At 46.0% G+C, this 11,501-nt stretch overlaps 2 protein-coding genes across 3 annotated transcripts in view; one reads left to right on the forward strand and one right to left on the reverse strand.

Moving 5' to 3' along the window:
- Nucleotides 1-2,926, reverse strand: part of Znf3 (zinc finger protein 3) — a 9,971-nt gene extending 7,045 nt beyond the window's left edge. For both annotated transcript variants that reach the window (XM_031338445.1, XM_031338447.1), the window contains exon 1: nt 2,807-2,926. The gene's annotated coding sequence lies outside the window, so the exon portion shown is untranslated. The remainder of the gene's footprint in view (nt 1-2,806) is intronic.
- Nucleotides 2,927-8,432: 5,506 nt separating this feature from the next.
- Cops6 (COP9 signalosome subunit 6) lies at nt 8,433-11,478 on the forward strand. The gene is made up of 10 exons (XM_031338448.1): nt 8,433-8,583; nt 8,782-8,904; nt 9,097-9,228; nt 9,601-9,689; nt 9,784-9,846; nt 10,217-10,264; nt 10,600-10,714; nt 10,797-10,889; nt 10,983-11,083; nt 11,209-11,478. Exons 1-10 carry the CDS (start codon nt 8,448-8,450, stop codon nt 11,347-11,349), a joined length of 1,041 nt encoding a protein of 346 aa, XP_031194308.1. The 5' UTR covers nt 8,433-8,447; the 3' UTR covers nt 11,350-11,478.
- Nucleotides 11,479-11,501: the final 23 nt, after the last annotated feature.

The raw sequence follows: 11,501 nt of genomic DNA on the forward strand, positions 1-11,501 counted from the left end.
ACGAGGCTGGAGTGATTCAGAGCACTGGCTGCCCTTCCAGAGGACCAGGGTTTGACTCTCATCATTCACATTGGTAGCTCACAACATTCTGCAACTCCAGTCCCAGGGGATCTGATGCCTTTTTTTGTCCTATGCGGACACTGCATGCACATGGTACATAGATATATACACAGGCAAAACACCCACAGACATAAAATAAAAATAAAAATAGGACAAACTGAGATGAGTACGAGACAGCATCTCAAAAAGGACAAAAACAACAAAATTACTTCCCTTTAAACATCAACTGGCCAGACTATTACAGAGACTCTTGTCTTAAAACAAAAGACAAACAAACAACAACAACAAAAAGGTTAATCAAAGGGACTGGAGACATGGCTCAGTGGTTTAGAGTACTGGCTGTAGGGGCTGGCGAGATGGCTCAGCCTGTAAGAGCACTGACTGCTCTCTTGAGTTCAGATCCCAGCAACCACATGGTGGCTCACAACCATCGGTAATGAGATCTGACGCCCTCTTCTGGTGTGTCTGAAGACAGCGGGAGCGAGCGGGGCCAGTAGTCCAGAGTTCAATTCCCAGCAGTCACATACATGATGGCTCATGGCCATCTGTACAGCTACAGTGTACTCATACACATAAAATAAATAAAATAAATCTTTAGAGTGCTGGCTGTACTTCCAGAGGACCAAAGTTCAATTCCCAGCAACCACCCTCTTCTGGCCTCTCAGGCACCAGGCACAGCATGCAAGTGGTGGACAGACATACATGCAGGCAACTCACCTATACATTTAAAATAAAAAAATAAAAATTCAACACACTGGGCGGTGGTGGCGCACGCCTTTAATCCCAGCACTTGGGAGGCAGAGGCAGGCGGATTTCTGAGGCCAGCCTGGTCTACAGAGTGAGTTCCAGGACAGCCAGAGCTATACAGAGAAACCCTGTCTCGAAAAAAAAAAAAAAGAGAAAAAAAAAATAAAAATTCAAAAAAGTATACCGTTAAAATATTTTGCTGGGTGGTGGCGGCACACACCTTTAAACTCAACATCCAGGAGACAGAGACAGGCAGTAAGTTGGAGGCCAGCCTGGTCTACTTACAGAGAGTTCCAGGACAGCCAGGGCTACAGAGAAAAACTGTCTTGAAACAACGACAAAAAGGTGAACTAACCACTTGGCATCGGTGGCACAGGCCTGAAATTCTATCGCCTGAGACAGGATTGAGTGCCAACCTAGTCTCTATCTCAAAGAAACAGGCATTCACACACACAACTTAAAAGCTGGGCATGATGATGCTTGCCTTTGATCCCAGCACTTAGGCAGAGAAGTAAACAGATCTGAGTTCAAAGCCAGCCTAGTCTGCATAGAGAGTTCAAGGACAGCCAGGGAGGTCTCAAAAACAACAAACGACAGAGTAAAACTGTACACTGCCATCCAGGTGTGGGCAGGGCCTTTCCCCTGCTCTGTTGTTAGCCCTGCTCCCTCAAGCTGCTCCTGGGGAGACCAAGAAAGACCACCAGGCTGTAAGCACGGGGCAAGAGAGGCCTCGCCTCCTGATCCTTTCCTCTTTCTTTGGAGTAACTATAAGATTAAGGTAGCAATTACTGGAAACTTAGCACCTTTTGTTCAGTTCTGAGGTTTTTGTTAGTTTGTTTTGGTCTGTCTTTTTTGGGTAGGAATCAGGGTACAACCCAGACTAGCCTGGAGTTCATTGTATAGTACAAGTTGGCCCTGCTTCATTTGCCTCTGTGCTGGGATTACAGATGTGAGCGAGCCAATTTGGCTAATTCCTGGAAATTCACATTAGGTCATTGTTTCTCAAGCTTGTAGGTCGTGACCCCTTTGGAAGTTGAATGACCCTTTCACAGGGGTTAGCTAAGACCACTGAAAAACATAGATATTTACATAACTGTTCATGTCAGTAGCAAAAAATACAGTTATGAAGTATTGACAAAAATAACTTTATGACTGGGGGGTCACCACATGAGAAACTGCATTAAAAGGTCGCAGCATGAGGAAGGTTGAGAATTACTGCTTTAGGTGCTACCAGTGCTGTTTGATTAAGGGATCAAAATGGAAAAATCAGGTTCAGTTTATGTCTAATATAGATACTTAAGAAGTATGGAGGGGAAAGGAATATGCCAGTAATTACCAGCGAAGACTATCACATACAGTCTTTTCACTACACCCTACAGAGCTGAAATGGACTGAAGGTTCTCTGTGTTCATCTAGGTTCTCAATGTCCTAGCCAGCTAATGCACTGCACATACTCAGCCACTTCTGTAGGGAACCTGCTCCAGCTTGTCCACCAAAGGCTATCAGGCAGTAAGCTAAAAACCTATCCATATCCATAGGGCATGAGATCTTGGTGAGGTCCCGAGTTCACACCTCCTCCCAAGCCCTAGTTCTCACTGTGACCCAGAACTACTGTCATTCTCTGGTTTTCTGATCCAATTAAGGAAAAACTTCCTTCTCCTGCCCCCAGCACAGAAATCGGTGTACTGAGAGTACCAAGTTAGGGTGGCAACCTGTCATCAGCTGTTTTAAAGAGAGGGACACCTCCGTAGCGACGACGGGGGTTTTAAACACTGGGGCTGGGGACGGTAGGAGACACAAAAGCAGACCCGGAGTGGCACTACGCGACACGCGGGATGACGCTGCGCGCGTGCAGCTAGGGTCGCGGAGCTGGACAGCGACTGCAGGAGGAAGGTTGGGCCCAGAACCCCGGCGGGCCGCGGACGTGTGAACACCAACCCCCTTCCCCGGCGACCACAACTTCCACCTCACCGCGAGTCCGGGAGATGGTCCCACTCACCCTGGGGACAGGGACGTAAGACTTAGGGGCCGGACACGAAACGGGTCCTGTTGGACCCTGTCACAGACCCACACAACCGAGAACAGAACAAAGAACGGAAATTGCCCCTCCCCATATCGTTTCCGGGTCGTCCTTTCTCACCACCCACTACAACACCCGAAAGGCAAATGCCCACTTGCTCTCTCTAGGAAAATGGGAGGTCTTCATCTCTCGATGGTACACGGACGCAAAGAAGACTAGTGTGCTGGGAAAACAAGCGCCACCTGCTGGCCAGGTTGGGAAGGGACGATGCGTAGATTGAAGAAGTTGGAGGTCCAGGAAATTCAGGGTACAAGTTCTAGTAGTGGCTCTGAGAGAGAGTACACCATCACCCAAACCTCCATATCAAATATAAAAAACTTGAAGAATCCGTTAATATAAATGTACACCATTTATATTATGCGTGGTGGCGCATGCCTTTAATCCCAGTACTGGGGAGGCAGAGTAAGGCAGATCTCTGTGAGTTTGAAGCCAGCCTGTTCTACAAAACAAAACAAAGAACAAAAGTGCATCATGGGTTTTAAAAAGCACTCTGGGGCTGGTGAGATGGCTCAGTGGCTAAGAGCACTGACTGCTATTCCAGAGGTCATGAGTTCAAATCCCAGCAACCACATGATGGCTCACAACCATCCAGAATGAGATCTGATGCCCTCTCGTGGTGTGTCTGAGGACAGCTACAGTGTACTCATATAATAATAAATAAATAATAAAAGAAAAAATCTTTTAAAAAAGATGGGTAAAAATTTATTTTAATAGATTTAATATTTATTTAAAAATTTAAACATTTAAAGATTATTTTAATCTTAAAAATCTTTTTTGGGGGGGTTCAAGACAGGGATTCTCTGTATAGCCTTGGCTGTCCTGGAACTCATTCTGTAGACCAGGCTGGCCTCGAACTCAGAAATCTGCCTGCCTCTGCCTCCCAAGTGCTGGGATTAAAGGCATGTGCCACCACCGCCTGGTTAATCTTAAAATTTTTAATGAGTGTTTTTCCTGCTTGTATATATATGTACACCTGATTCAGATGTAGGTCAGATGAAACCATCACATCTTCTGGAACTGGAGTTATGGTAATGTGTGACCATATGAATGCTGGGAATTGAACCCAGATTCTCTGGAAGAGCAGCCAGTACTCTTAACTACTGAGCCATCTCTCCAGCCCTCAGCTCCGCTTTTAGATTGTTTGACAGCCTGGCTGAAGCCCTGGGTCCCTATCCCCAGTGGTACATAAACCAAACAGTATGATACAGTACTGTATTCCTAGCATTTGGGAGGTGGTGGCTGGAAGATCAGAAATTCAAGTTGATTCTTCAGTACACACTGAGTTCAAAGCCAGCCTGGGCTGCAGGAGATGTCTCACATGAATGATTCTACATGGGGTACACATCTATAATTGCAGCACTCTAGAGCCTGAAACAGAAAGAGAGTCCAAAGTTTGAGGCCAGCCTTGGTTGCAGACTAAAACTTAGTTTCAAAACAAATGATAATAATTAACTACCTTATTAACAAACACAAATTTAAAATGAGCTTCCTATAAAGGCTCACATTTGGGGTTCAAGAGGAACCCTGAAGTATATTGTGGTTTGGGGGTAAACAATTTATTCTAAGCATTATTAATGCTATGGAGATTGTGCTGGAAGTTGTGAAGAGATTCCAGGCTGGGAGACTAACGGGAGTGAGGAGTGGTATCACATTTTACAGGTTTTAGAGAGGTAGGTAACCCCATTCCATGTCATTATAGTACACCCTAGAGGGATGGGTTGGTTGTAAAGAGCACACACTCTTATTCCAGGACTGGAGTTCATCTCCCAGTACCCATGTGTGTAGGTTCACAATCAGCTATGACTCTAGCTCCAAGGGAAGGAAGAGAAGTTTGTCTCTTTAGCTAATGTATGTCCATCATCTGAGATGTGCCACCTGTAACCACTGATTGTTGGGGTTGCTGTACTGCCTTAGGGAAGTGGGAATTGCAGACTCACAGGACAGTGGGTGCTTTTTTTTTTTTTTTTTTACAGCAGCTTCAAGGATGAAAAAAGGAGTTTTGCAAGTCAGCACGGCCTGACAAGTCCTGAGCCCAAGCCTAACATGTTCAAGTAGAATCTTTTAGGTAGTCAATTAATTAATTGAACAGGGTATCACTTTAAAACTCTGGCTGGCCTAGAACTTGCTATGTGGACCAGATTGGCCTGGAACTCACAAAGATCCTTTTGCTTCTGCCTCCCCAGTGCTGGAATTTAAGATATGCCTGGCTCTCAAACAAACATTTTGTTTGATATAAATGTTCTCATTGTGGGGCTGGAGAGATGAGTCAGGGAATGGAAGCCTTTGTTACTGATGATATGTACGACCATATCTCTCACATAATGGGAATAAGAGGTAGTTTATTCTAAGTTCTGTTTGAGTGATCATGGCCCGGTAATGCAGGTTTAGGTTAGTGCAAACTCCATGTTCTCACATGGAAGCAGTTTCATGTATCGTTATAGTTTTACAGAACAAGGAAAGTCGCACATTATGGCAAGTTAAAAATACATTGGTGGTACATCAAGGAGAGAGGGATACAGAAAGCTAGAGTAAGCTTTTCTTTCTTTTTCTTTTCTTTTTTTTTAAGATTTCAGTTTATCATATATAAGTACACTATAACTGTGTTCAGACACATCAGAAGAGGGCGTCAGATCTCGTTACAGATGGTTGTGAGCCACCATGTGGTTGCTGGGATTTGAACTCAGACCCTTTGAAAGAGCAGTTAGTGCTCTTACCCACTGAGTAAGGTTACTGCTCTTGCCTCACCAGCACCCTAGAGCAGGCTTTTCTACAGGCCCTCAGATGCTATCTGATGACATTATTAGCTTTTGGTTGGTGGAAGCTAGAAGTTTGTTAGTTAATAGATTCTTAGTCTACAGGTTTGGCTGTTTAGTGGGCTATGTGGGGAATCAGACTCTGGAGCAGTAACATTCCAAACTGTCCACATTACTGGGGTTCTAATCAGCCAATCAAACTCTGCAGACACGTCTTCCAAGCCTGGCAGCCCATAAACAGCTGACAGCTTTCATCTAACCAACTCCTGCAAGCTGTCCTCTGATCTGTGCTGTGGTATGCATGCCACACACACACACACACACACACACACACACACACACACACACAGACACTCAAAATAGAGTAAAAACAAAAGTGTTCTATACATTATTATTGCTTTGTTTTTCGAGACAGGGTTTCTCTGTGTAGCCCTGGCTCTCCTGGCATTTGGTTTGTAGATCAGGCTGGCATCAGACTCTGAGATCTGCCTGTCTCTGCCTCCTGAGAATTAGGATTAATTACAGGTGTGTACCACCACTTCCTGACTTCTTCTATGCATTATTAAAATCTGAAAGAAAAAAAAAAGGTGGTGGCACACACCTTTAATCTCAGCATTTGGGAGGCAGAGGCAGGTGGATTTCTGAGTTCGAGGCCAGCCTGGTCTACAGAGTGAGTTCCAGGGCAGCCAGGGCTACACAGAGAAATCATGTCTCGAAAAATCAAAAAAAAAAAAAAAATCTGAAAAAAAAAAGTCATTCCAAGACAGATGAAGGGGACCCAGCTCTCCTTGAGCTCTAGACAGGGGTTGGGCATTTTAAGCATATTATTAAATTGCTGTTAGCATTAATGATGGCATTTTCTTTCTTTTGTTTTTCTGCTAATGTAAATTTCTTTAGGTTTATAGTATAAAAACTCCCAATGTTTATTTTCCTGTAAGTAACCAAGGATGCTGGGAATAGGGCAACTTAACTATTGTACCCATTTCTCTCACTGTCCAGGCTGCCCCAAGGAAAGGGACTATCAGTCTCATAGTTAGCCAGACCATCCTTAGACCAGCACCAGCAGTCTAGGACACACAACAGAAGCCTTCAGACAGCTGTGTAAAGATTGAAGCTGATTTCCCAAGCTTCTGAAGACATTGCTTCCCCAGTGTGTTTGACACAGTTGTTACCAGATATTGTGCTGTCATGGGCCCCTATGAAATGTAGATGAACCTGAAAGCATTTCCACTGTGACAGGAACGGAGCCCTTCCCCTAGTGGAAGGACTGCTGTGAATCAGCGCAAGGCCATGATCGGTCCAAAGCACACACTTCAGTGACTGTGACTGCTTTAAAAAAAAAGAAAGAAAGAAAAAAGGATGTTATTGGCCCCAAATGAATGACTGTGGACCAAATACTCTTTCTTGGATATTTAAGCAGATCGCTTAGCCTTAGCTATTGATCCAAGTAGGAAACATAATTGTATTTTTTCTTTTTTCTTTTCTTTTCTTTTTTTCTTTTGGTTTTTCAAGACAGGGTTTCTCTGTGTAGCCCTGGCTGCCCTGGAACTCACTCTGTAGACCAGGCTGGCCTCGAACTCAGAAATCCACCTGCCTCTGCCTCCCAAGAGCTGCGATTAAAGGTGTGAGCCACCACTGCCCGATAACATAACTGTCTTAATCATCACTGTCCGCTGCTGTAAAAAGAGACACTATGACCAAGGCAACTCTTCCCGTCCCCCCACCTTTTGAGACAGGGTTTCTTTGTGTAGCTTTGGCTGTGCTGGAACTCACTGTGTGGGCCAGGCTGGCCTTGAACTCAAGAGGTCTGCCTGCCTCTGCCTCCCCAGTGCTGGGATTAAAGTCATGGGCCACAAACCTTCCCAATAGCAGTTGTTAAGTTGTGTAAAGAGTCAGGTTGCCTTGAAACTGAAGAAGCAGCTGAACAGTTCAAGAGTAATTCCTGCTGGGGAGAAATGTGGCTTAGGGGGTAAAGTGTTAGGACCTGAGTTCAGAGTAATTCCTGCTGGGGAGTAATGTGGCTTAGGGGATAAAGTGTTAGGACCTGAGTTCAAATTCTCAGTACACCATTTTTTTTTTTTTTTTTTTTTTTTTTTTTTTTTTTTTTTTTTTTTTTTTTTTTTTTTTGTTTTTTTTTTTTTGTTTTTTGTTTTTTGTTTTTTTGAGACAGGGTTTCTCTGTGTAGCTCTGGCTGTCCTGGAACTCACTCCGTAGACCAGGCTGGCCTTGAACTCAGAAATCCACCTGCCTCTGCCTCCCAAGTACTGGGATTAAAGGCATGCGCCACCACTGCCCGGCTCAGTACATCGTTTTAAAAGCTAGGCGTGCAGGGCATGGTACACACCTTTAATCTCAGCATTCAGGAAGCAGAGGCAGGTGGATCTCTGAGAAATCAGCCTAGACGAATAGCAAGTTCCCAGTCAGCTGGCCAGCACTGTAAGACCCTATCTCAATAAACAAGTGACCAAGTCCCTATAGATTATATGCAACATGAAAAATTTTATATCCTGAATAAATTTTGCTTCCCTGTTCCCTTTACTACCTTTCCTCCTTTTGATCGCAATTTTCTCTGCGTCTAGTATTGGCAGGGTATCCACTTGAGCCCTGGAAACTAACAGCCTTCCTTGGGAGGTAAAGACAAGAGGATCAAAGTTCAAAGCCATCCTCAGATACACAATACAGAACTCATAGCCAGGCAGGCTTACATGAAAACCGGTAACAGCAATACAACACACATACTGAGCAACCTAGGCCACCAAGTACTGGCAGATGCCCCGCCTATTAGCAGCACCAAGTACATACTGAGCATGCGCCATAAACCGACGGAAGCCGGGAAGGAAAGGGGCGGGCCGTGGCTGGCGGGCGCAAGGAAAATGGCGGCGGCGGCTGCGGCGGGGGCGAATGGGAGCGGAGGCAGCAGCGGCATGGAGGTGGATGCAGCAGGTAACGGGGTGCGCGGAGCGACTTCTGGAGTCGCCCTTGCGGAGTGTCTTGAGTACTTCTTAAGCCTGGGAGAAGCGACATCTCTCCCAGGATAACTTGAGGGCAGGGATGGCTCTGCCGGTCCCCTGCTCCCATGTCTAGGGGAGAATGTGTGGGCCCGAGCTCTCACCCGCTATGTTTTCTTTTCACCTTTAACAGTCCCCAGTGTGATGGCCTCCGGAGTGACTGGGAGTGTTTCCGTCGCTCTTCATCCCCTTGTCATCCTTAACATCTCAGACCATTGGATCCGCATGCGCTCCCAGGAGGGGCGGCCTATGCAGGGTGAGTGTTGTGTGTAAATCTCAAAATCTCCTCTTGGAGATTTCCTCCAATCACTTTTCCCTTTCCTCCCCTTTCTTCCAAATTACAGTTTCCCCAGTCGTTGATTCACGCTGACTTCAGAGTCTCGGGAAAGGTTTTCGAGATGCCTGTTCCTCACCTATTTTCCTTGCTCTTCTGCTTTTCTCCCCTTAGTGATTGGGGCTCTGATCGGGAAGCAGGAGGGGCGAAATATCGAAGTGATGAACTCCTTTGAGCTGCTGTCCCACACCGTGGAAGAGAAGATTATCATTGACAAAGAATATTATTACACCAAGGAGGAGCAGTGTGAGAAGGGAATAGAAGTGGGTGGGGAAGGAAAAGTGGGAAGATTGTCGTTTTGTCTTAAAGAGTAAAAGGCCTGGGGATGTAGGGTGGGGGTGGGGGTGGGGTGGTTGCCCTAACATTTGGGAAGCCCAGAAGTTCAGTCCTCTCTCTGTACTATGTAACACAGGAGATAGGGGCAAGTGGTCAGAAGTTCAAGGTTATCTTCAGCAAGTAAAGGATGAGAGACGAGAGAATAGTAAGGGGTAGTTAGTTATTTCAAACTGACCCAAAATTTGAGGAAGGAGGGAAGAGCCAGTAAGGAAACACACCAGGTCCATCAAACTAAGGAAGAACGGTTTAAAGAGATATTTATTCTGGCCCTTTCTTCTCCAGTTAAACAGGTTTTCAAGGAGCTGGAGTTTCTGGGTTGGTATACCACAGGGGGGCCACCTGACCCCTCAGACATCCACGTCCATAAGCAGGTATAAAAACTCAAGTGTGCATGTTGGGGAAGAGGACAGACCGTCAGGGGAAGAAGAGATACTGACTTTTTCTGGGCTTTGCCTTATCTTCTAGGTTTGCGAGATAATTGAGAGTCCTCTATTTCTGAAGTTGAACCCTATGACCAAGCACACAGATGTGAGTATTGTTGACTCAACCTCCCCTTTCTCTTGACCATCTGCCACTATGCCTCTGCTATAATTTGCTCTGTGACATGATGTGTATTAGAGAATGCTTGAGTTGAATCTCCATGCTGCTGTTTATGCCCATCAGTTGTGTGACTTTTATCTCTTTAGTGGTGTAATGTGGGTAAAACCTCCTCCAGTAGACTTTGGGGGAAATTAGAGAAAATGTAAGCCAGATGTGGTGACAACACTTGTAATCAATCTTAGCACTCAGGAGTTTGAGGCAGGATTGTGAGTTCAAGGCCAGCCTGGCATATGTGTTAAGTTCAAGTGCATTTGCTTTAGTAAGAGCTGTTCTCTTGTCTCCGTCTGTGTTTTTACAGCTTCCCGTCAGCGTTTTTGAGTCTGTCATCGATATAATCAATGGAGAGGTAATACTTAACTTGCAACCTTCAAATCCTGCTTTTAGCCTGTTTCCTGCATGCCATGCACATGTGCACAGGCACACAGGCATGGGACAACCCTGGGTCTCCATCCTAGCTTTCTACCTTGAGGCAGACTCTCTTGTTTGCTAGGCTGGTTGGCCTGTGAGCTTCCGGATAGGAATTCCCGGATTACAGACACATGCTACCACATCTCACTTAGTGTGGGTTCTGAGGCTCTAAATTCAGATCCTCAGACTTGTGCAGCAAGTGCTCTACCCATTGAGCCTTCTGCCCCACCCTGTTTCCCGACTCTCCCTATGAGAGAACCCTTTACTCTGCAGGCCACAATGCTGTTTGCTGAGCTCACTTACACTCTGGCCACTGAGGAAGCTGAACGGATCGGTGTAGACCACGTGGCCCGGATGACAGCAACAGGCAGTGGGGAGAACTCCACTGGTAAGGGAGGTGAACTCATTCTTTGGAGGTATGGGTTGGGTGTGGCCACATGCCGCCTTTCATTTGCCCCATTCCCCTGCAGTGGCTGAACACCTGATAGCTCAGCATAGTGCTATCAAGATGCTGCACAGCCGTGTGAAGCTCATTTTAGAATATGTCAAGGCCTCTGAAGCAGGTAGGAGAGGTACCTCTGCCATTTTTACCCATTCTTCCTCCCTCTTGGAGAAGGGACAGCATCCACATCAGTGCAGCCTCATTGTACCCTTAGGAGAGGTTCCCTTCAACCATGAGATCCTGCGGGAGGCCTATGCCCTATGTCACTGTCTTCCGGTTCTCAGCACTGACAAGTTCAAGACAGACTTTTATGATGTGAGTGTTAACACCCTTGATGGGGAGGTGGGGCTCACAGCACCTCACAGGTAGGAGGTGAAACTCAGTGTCATTGTCTAATACGAGGGACCCCTGGGGAACTGGTTCTTTCTGTTCCCTCCCAGCAATGCAATGACGTGGGGCTCATGGCCTACCTCGGCACCATCACCAAAACGTGCAACACAATGAACCAGTTTGTGAACAAGTTCAACGTCCTCTACGACCGACAAGGCATCGGCAGGCGAATGCGGGGACTGTTTTTCTGATGAGGGTTCTGGAAGGGATGATGTATGGGGCTAGGTGTCCCATGGGACTGAGCACCACATTCCCTTTAGAGAAACTCATTAATAAAAGAGCAGCCCCTTAGCAGCCCTTCCAGTGGCTTTGTCCCACACCACACTGGTTTCTCAATTCAAGA

This window comes from Mastomys coucha, unplaced genomic scaffold, assembly GCF_008632895.1.
Source record: "Mastomys coucha isolate ucsf_1 unplaced genomic scaffold, UCSF_Mcou_1 pScaffold22, whole genome shotgun sequence".
Taxonomy (NCBI): Eukaryota; Metazoa; Chordata; class Mammalia; order Rodentia; family Muridae; genus Mastomys; species Mastomys coucha.

Bases quoted from the DNA above. Each gene is read 5' to 3' on its own strand.
- Cops6 (XM_031338448.1), top strand. From the start codon at position 8,448: ATGCGCCATAAACCGACGGAAGCCGGGAAGGAAAGGGGCGGGCCGTGG. The intron at 10,265-10,599 runs GTAATACTTAAC...TTTACTCTGCAG, and splicing joins TCGATATAATCAATGGAGAG to GCCACAATGCTGTTTGCTGA. The intron at 11,084-11,208 runs GTGAGTGTTAAC...GTTCCCTCCCAG, and splicing joins TCAAGACAGACTTTTATGAT to CAATGCAATGACGTGGGGCT.